Source organism: Hydra vulgaris, chromosome 06 (assembly GCF_038396675.1).
Source record: "Hydra vulgaris chromosome 06, alternate assembly HydraT2T_AEP".
In the NCBI taxonomy this organism is placed as follows: Eukaryota; Metazoa; Cnidaria; class Hydrozoa; order Anthoathecata; family Hydridae; genus Hydra; species Hydra vulgaris.
In genome coordinates, this window is record NC_088925.1 from 39669477 (window position 1) to 39678103 (window position 8627).

The following is an 8627-nucleotide window of genomic DNA, read 5'->3' on the forward strand; positions in this document are numbered from 1 at the left end:
TAAAATACTTATTTGGATTGGTTTTCGGTGGTATAAGACTGCTTAGTTTTAAACGAGTCTCTGAGCTCTTAACCTCGTTTATTAATTTGATTCTTGTTTCATCTAATATTTTGTTTTTATTTGTTTTTATAATTTTATGTATTGAAAATATTAACCTGCTTAATATTTATATTTAAAAATTTTTATTTTGTAAATTTTATTTTTTATTGTAAATTAATTTTTATTTTTATTTATTTTTTTGTATATCGCGTAAATTTTACTGTATCACAAAACTTTTTAACGTTTTAACGACAAGTCTTCCTACAAATCTACGCATAGTTTTATTTCTTAATAATAATATTTACTTTTAATTTTTATTATAATTTTCTGTTGTACTTTGTAAACTTCATATTTTTATAGGAAATTTTGTGCAAAATTTAATAACGAAAAAGAAAAACAAGAGTCTGGACCAAACATAATAATTTACATTGACGTAAAACATTAGTTAATTTTATTATTACGTGATTTTATTATTGCTTCTACAAAGAGATAGCTACTTCTTTATTTCCGTTAACAATTTTCAGATTTTTAATAAACCCAGATTGTGGGGCGTACCAAGGATCAGAAACATATACTTTAACTTCTTCGAACACACGTGCGTAATTATTGATTTCGGAGATAACACTTTTTCCATTGATAAAAACGCGGTAGACATATTTCCCTTTATAACTTGTTTGGAGTATTTTAATGGAATGCCATTTATTTGATTGAAGCGGGTATGTATTTTTACAACGATTACGATTACGACTTATAGCTGAGCATATGTGTAAACTTCCAGTACCACTTTTATGAAACCAAACACCTGGATTTCGGTCACCATAATAAACGTTGTTTCTTCCCGTAGTAAAATGTATAACGTTTTTCCAACCCTTACTAAATGAAGTGGGATTAAGATCAAATGATACCGAGTAATCTTTCTGCATAAGCTTTAGGATAGTGACAAGTTTTCCTCTTGTAAATAGCTGGTTGGTAAACTTAAAGAAGTCTATTTAAAATTAAAAAAATAGAAATCAAATTAAAGTCGCTTCAAAAATAAAAATAAAAACATTAAAATGAATAGGAGTGGAGGGGAAGAAATTTAATTCCCGTCTCAAACCATTGTAAATTATTTTTGATTTTATACCGAATTATGTTTTCTACAGTTAAAATAAAATTAAACGTATTTTAACCAAAAGGTATTACCTGCCATCTTGCTAGACACAATTGCGTAAATGCAATCAAATTTTATCTTTTTATTTTTTTATTGTAAGAAAAAAAAGTTTCAATGTATGAGTGTAGTGATATGAAGGAATGCAGTAGTCTAAATGAATGAATGTATTTGTATAAAGGAATGAATGTAGTGGTATAAAAGAATGAATGTAGTGGCCCGAATGAATAAATGTAGTGTTATGAATGAATGAATGTAGTTGTATGAAGGAATGAATGTAGTGGTATAAAAGAATGAATGTAGTGGTCTGAATGAATGAATGCAGTTGTATTGATGAATAAATGCAGTGGTTTGAATGAATGTAGTTGTATAAAGGAATGAATGTAGTGATATGAAAGTTTAATAGTTTATAAATAGTTTCGTTTTTTAGTTTTTTGAATTTGTATACAATATTAACCACCAATTTTTTCACATCAAGTTACGTGAAATTTGAATAGAAACTAACTGATTTAAAATTTTAGTTATATGACTGTGTATATAATTATATACACAGTCAAATACAGGATCTTCACTTTAGATCTTAGTTCTAGGGTCAAAACCGAAAGCTTTAGAAGAAAATAAAGTAAACTTTCCTAGTTGTAATTGTATTTTCTTGCCATCAGATGAAAAAACATTTGAAAATTATTTAATGACGATGTGTAACTTCTATTTTACCATAAATAGGGTTACTTGCCCATACGTGAAGAGGGGGGGGGGGGGATTAGTAATCTACAAATTACGAATAGGGTCAGTTTTTTTCAATTGCCTATTAAAGTCTATTTACCCAGACGGAAGATCAATTTACTCTTGCCAAACCATTATCATTTCAAATGAAAATTCTTAATATTTATCAGCTGAATATTTTTAATATACTTTGTTTTATGTACAAATGTAAAACCAACGCCTCTCCATTTTCTTTTCATAATCTATATACCTTAAAAGGTACAAATAAATATAATTTAAAAAATGATAATTTAGTTCGACCACCTTTTCTCTGAAGAATTTTGGAAAGTTATGTATTTCATTTGGAGGAGCTTTTCCTTTGAATAAAGTTTTGAACAGTTTTGAAAAATTTTGATTTTTCCCAGGAATAGAATCGTCTTTCATTTAGAAGACATATTTTCATATTTTTAAATTCTTTTGAAAATGAATATGAAGTTACATAAGGTAATATATAATAGTATATCTGATCCACATCTTATGTGTTTATGAAAACAGTACTTTTTAAAATATTTTTGTATTTATGTGTAAAAGTATCAAAATTTTCTTTGTACCAATTTTATTTATATGTTCTTACGAAATTTATGTTCTTGCTAATTAGTACTACGAAATTGTCTTGTTTTTTTATTTTATATTTCATGTTAATTTAATGTACTTAGTATTCATGAGCCGTTTTCAATAATAAGACTTGAAGGTCTTCTGCGAGTCTCCGCGTTCTTTTTTTGTTTTTATTTTTATACCTGTATATTTTATTATTTTTTTTTTTATTGTATAACGATTTTTATCTTAGCTATCTTATTGTATAAGTTTATTGAATATTTAAGAAAAAAACAAAAAAAAAAGTAGAAAAGCAAGAAAATATGGTGAAAAGTTCATATTTAAGTTCAAAAGTTTTTTAAGCTAAAAATAATATTCACCTTTATATATCACTTTACCTATACTCTTTAATTAATAATTTTCTTCAAGCATTTATATGTTATGGGTGGATTATACTTGAAAAGTTAAAAGTATATTTAGATAAAAAATAATACTGACAGTCACCACAAATGTTATTTGTTTTTTATCGTTTAATATGCTCTGCATAAAATTCTTACCAAAATGTCAACAAAACAAGCTGGTTGAAAATCAGACAAAAAAAAATCGTTTTTTTGTAAAGAAAATGTATTTACAAAAAGTGTTCACTTTTATAATTATTTTGTAAAATTAAATGTATTTTTTTAATAAATAATCAAATCAAACTTAATTAGTTTTATTAACATTGGATTAGTAGTTTCGTTACACCATAGTCAAAAAGGCTTGAGAAAGTGTTTTGAACAAGAAAACTTATGTTTTGTGTCTTTCTTTTGGCAATTCAATATACAGACCTAAAGAAACTCACTCCCACCATTAAAGCCATCTTGGATAATTTATTTATCCAGTAAAAAGTCACGTTGATCAACAACTTATTCCGACAGTTTAACAACGTCATTGCAAGAAATAGCTGAACGCCGAGCTTTTTCATTTTGTTTATTGTCATTCAATGCATCAAACTCTTTAGTTCTAGAACTGTAGAAAGATTCATGTACGTTGTCTCATTCAGTTGATTTTCTAGCCAAACCTGATTCAACTAATTTGCAACCTGTCCAATTTTGAAAAAATCTGGATGCTTTAGGAGTCTCGTTTAGAGATGTGTATATTTGTCTAGTTTTTTTTCTCGAGCATTAGTTCTTTAGAATTTGCTCCTTTCATCTTGCTTATCTGATTCATATAATTTTCAATATTTTAAGTTGTCTGTTAATTGTTATCTTGCTCTATAAACTTCATCTTTTCTCTTCCAGTAACTTCCAATTCTAATAGTGGTTGCTTGCAGCCTTGTTGGAAGTAAAAATGTGGGGGAAAAAAGTACAAAATGTCATAACACAATTATTTAAAGAAATATATTTTAGACCCTATAAGTAATTCCATGCCTATATGATTGGAAACAAAGCTATAGACAGTAGTTAGTTTAACAATTTTGACGTTTTTTGCACCAACCAACGGTTCAATATAGTTTATCAATAATAGTTCGTTGTACTAATTTAAACAAAAGAGTTAAGTATGAAAAAATTACTTTTAATACGTGAATTAGTGTTTTTTAGAATGGTGGATTTGCTTAAAACTTCTTGAACAAATCCGCCCTTTTAAAAAACACTGAATCATATAAGAATTACAACATTGCTAACTTCGACTATTCTTATTTATATTATATATAATACATAACAATTACGCAAACGTTCATTTTGATCTTTTTTAGTTTCAAAAACAATATATTGACATTGAAAAAAATGAGCTAGGGGCAAACAATATAAAAAAACAAACACATAGAATTCAACACAGAATGTAAATACTGATTGTAATAATTTTTCTAAAATATTGAAACTAATAGAAAGCTTAAAAATTTCTTAATACCTAAACAGTAAAATTATCATTAACGACAAAGCTACTTTGTATGACACAACAAAGAAAAATAATGAGCTTCGGCAACTATTTTACATACTGATCTAACTTTGCGTTAAACTTGTTGATTCAAGAGTTATATATATATATATATATATATATATATATATATATATATATATATATATATATATATATATATATATATATATATATATATATATATATATATATATACATACATATATATATAGCTCTTGAATCAATCAATTATTTGCATAAACATTTAAAAATTAAAAATTGAAAAAAAAAATTTAAACACGCTTGTATTTAAGTTATATTTTTAGTAAAAAATTTACCTGGTTTTCCATTAGCAATGTGCAAATTTCGAATAAATCCTGATTGAGCACGATGCCATGGATCAGCTGCATATACTTTTACATTGGCAAAATCTCTTGCATCTCTATTCACTTCTGAGAAAATATTTTCGTTGTTGAGATAAATTTCAAATATGTACAATCTTTCTAAAAGTTTTTGAACAACCATAACTGAATGCCATTTATTTAGCTGAAGTGATTTTGTAGTTTTACAACGGTTCCGATTCCCACTAATTGCTGAGCAAAAAAGTAATCTTCCACTTCCGTCACGGTGAAACCAAACTGCGGGGTTTCTATCTCCATATTTTAAAAAGTTATCACCAACAGTTAAATGAACCACATTTGCCCACCCTTTTTGGAAAGAGCTTGGATTTAATTCAAATGAGACAAAATATTCTTTCTTTAACAATTTTAGAGTCGCAACAAGATTTGATTTAGTTATCACATTTTCTTCTTTTATTATTAGCGGTTCCGATGGTTCAATAGTTAAATTTTTAGAATCCGGAATAACTGGTTCAAAAAAAAAATTACTTTTTTTTAACAATTCGGATAGAATAAAAATAATTAAATTAAATAATAAGCAATAATTTGTGTTATAATAATGAGAAATAAAACAACACAATTTACTTTTACAATCGTCTAAAACGCACTCAACAACTTCATGCAGCTCTCCAATACAATCTTTACCAGCTCCACTAGGAATAGGATTAGTACAAGTTCTCTCTCTTTCTTTAGTTCCAGTTCCACATTCTACAGAACATTCCGAAAATTCGCTCCATTCAGTTAATCCACCGTCAATTGCTAGTAATAAACAATAGCATAAAATTATAATGTGATTTATTATGCTAGTTATATTATTTCAATATTTAAATGAAATTGCACAATTTTATTTAAATATTGAAATACAATAACTAACAAAAACTTATAAATTTTTTATTTATTAACTATTAAGTTATTTATATGAAAAACATATTTTGATGAAGCTCTATCCAAGTTCATGTATACAAATCATTTTATGATATCATTTACCTGGCTCTGAAGCATTGCTGTTTGTAAAAGATTTATAGAGATACACAGAACTTTGAGTTTCTTCTGAACCCCCAGCACACTCTTCAATGTGATCATCGTCACATTCTAAAAAGTCAGCATTGTAACACTTTGATGATCTCTGCAAAACAGTGTTAACATCTTGTAGTTCATTTAAATTTTTACTAGACCAACATTCAGCCCAATGAATAATATAAAAAAAGTTGTATCCTTCTTCTTTTGATTTTTTAGAGCATCTGCAGGCAATACTAAAAAATTAAATTCCGATACAACACGCAAAAGTATTTTAAATACAAATTAAATAAGTCAGAAAAAGTACCTATGGATTGATTCTTTCATTTTATCCCAATCAAGGTCGAACCCTTGATACGAATCACTTTCCTCATCTTTATCGGTAATCAACAAGTTATGTGAAGTCGGATCGTGGAGATCTCTAAAGCAGCCAATTTTTAAAAAGTCTCGATCACATGTCACGTGATTTTTAATTTCGTCATCTAAGTGTAATAAAATATTTGATATTATAATATATAAAACCTTCAATTTTTAAGGTTTTGATAGGGTAGACCCGGTTATTTCGGGACTGATTTACAAGCAAAAAAAGTTATTTCAGAATACTACCTTACTACGAGCATATAATAACATTTTTAAATTTTAATCAACTCACTAATCATGAGAACAGTGGCTGTATTTTGGTAATTATCCTAGTTACGGCTTGATTCTATCGGTTGTTGTAACTTTTAAATATTTTCTACTTAATGTTATTGGTTGCAACACGACGAATTTGTTCCTAATCGCATTATTAAGCCATCTTATTAATTCCAACCAACTCTCTGCTCTGCCGAAACCAATCCAAACAGAGCCGATGACACTGGGAAGGTTGGGGGTACCTCTACTTTTTTATTTTTTTTTTGAGAAAATTTTAGATTTTTTTAAAAAATTACGATTATGTTATCAAAAAAATCTCTTTAACATCTAGTAAACCTGGTTACATTGAACAAGATATTTTTAAAGGATAAAATGTTTACTCTATTTAAATGGTCATTAAAATCGCATCTCATTGGAAGCTGTCGATTTCTGTATCCATAACATTAAAGATATATTTTTACTTTTACACAGTAGTCATCGTCTGAAATCGCTGGGCACATACTATGACAATTAAACAAAAATAAAAATAATCAGAGACTTTTTCCAAAAAAATCTCTGATGCATCAGTCTCATTCATTCAGATAGGTATGAAAAGAAGACTTGTGGTGGATGCGTTAGCTAATTCCGAGCTATATCCTTTCTATAACACTGTAAAAGAAAAAGTGTTTATAGTGTTCGAGGCATTCAAATTGTAACAAATTTTAGTATGAAGGTACAAATTTTCCAATGTTAAGAAAAATCTTTCCTTCTCCAAAAAGGTTTTTAACTCCACCTCACACATAAATGCACGCACAATAAGTGATACATTGAAAAGCTGAAGAGTAAGAAAAAAAGTGAACTAAAAAAATAAGAAATCTCATTATTTTCTAACCGAATACTAGCAAGTGACTCAAAGAAGAGGAACTCATCATTCAATTAAATAAAAACAAGTAGTTTGAATAAAAAAAAATTCTTGACCAGCTCACTACAATAAAATTCAATCATTTAAAATGAGGAAATTCTTGTCTATATTGAGTTTGAAACCATTATTCATGTCATTGCAACCAACATCAAAAGCTAATGACGTTAACAGTAGAAAATAAGTCATTGCTGTGTATTGTGTAGCAAGGGTGAGTTTATCAGAGGACTGGCTCCAGTGCGTTTCTTATAATGAGTGGGCACGCGAAGTCTGCTTTTTCATTGCTATCTGCTTTTTTTAGATATTTGTGTTATTTTATTAAAAATAAAATAAAACAAACATCTAAATGTTTTATATAGGTGAAATCACCACTTTTCTTTTCTGTTACAATAAAAGGCTTTTTTTTATACGAAAGCATTTTTTCAAAAAAACTTTCTTTTATAGCTAAAAATGATAAATTCAAAAGACAAATAAATTTATAAACTGTACCTTCTTCACATAGAAAAAGACAAATAAAGTTAACCAAGACAAATTTGACCAAAACATGCTTCTAAAAATATCAAAAAAAGAACTTTAATTAAGTTTGTATTCAAGACAAGCTTGAATCAATAAAAAAAGCATAATCTTAAATTGCAATATGTAAGAATAAATTGGTTCACCATGATAAGTTGATAGTTCTCAACTATTTCCGTACTATTTCGTATTCCGTATATTTAGTATATTTATTTTATATCTGTATATTTACTAATATTTCGTACTACAGTAACTAATATATCTTAGTTTTTCTATAAAGCGAGTCCGAGTGCTGATGTGATCAACTTTTTATGCATTAATTTGTATATAATTGCTAAATTCATAAGTAATTGTTAAATTCAAACAGGTGCTACGTAACAATACATAATATCTTTTTATTGACATATAATCTTGCATTTTACTAATCGCTATGAGTTATATTGTAAATAGATTTAGTCATAGTTATAAAGTTATAACCACGGATTTATTGAGCTCCAGTGTTATTTTAGATTATCAAATAAAACTATTATTAAAAATCATGAGAAGATACACAATTTTATTTACATCTACTTAGTGCAAAATAGGTTGTTATTTTTAACAAGAACGTTGTTTTTGGCTTTTTTTTATTAATATTTTTAACAAGAACGTTGTTTTTGGCTTTTTTTTTTTAAATATTTTTAACAAGAACGTTGTTTTTGGCTTTTTTTTTAATGTTGAACAAGTAGCAATAAATATTTTATTGTTAACAGAATGTTAATTTTGATAAAAATCGAAAAATAACAATTTT

At 27.1% G+C, this 8627-nt stretch overlaps 1 protein-coding gene across 1 annotated transcript; it reads right to left on the reverse strand.

Annotated features, from left to right (window-relative positions):
* Positions 1-444: 444 nt before the first annotated feature.
* On the reverse strand, positions 445-8160 carry LOC100198541 (uncharacterized). Its single transcript, XM_065800109.1, has 7 exons — positions 7987-8160; positions 7817-7877; positions 6104-6278; positions 5767-6032; positions 5365-5538; positions 4720-5247; positions 445-1024 (listed from the first exon to the last, which is right to left on the reverse strand). Exons 1-7 carry the CDS (start codon positions 7987-7989, stop codon positions 519-521), a joined length of 1713 nt encoding a protein of 570 aa, XP_065656181.1. The 5' UTR covers positions 7990-8160; the 3' UTR covers positions 445-518.
* Positions 8161-8627: the final 467 nt, after the last annotated feature.

Excerpts from the sequence above, each read along its gene's own strand:
- LOC100198541 (XM_065800109.1), bottom strand. Across the intron at positions 6,279-7,816 it reads TCTTTTTCTATGTGAAGAAG|ATGACGAAATTAAAAATCAC; the intron begins GTACAGTTTATA and ends TATTACACTTAG. Across the intron at positions 1,025-4,719 it reads CATTGCTAATGGAAAACCAG|ACTTCTTTAAGTTTACCAAC; the intron begins GTAAATTTTTTA and ends AATTTTAAATAG.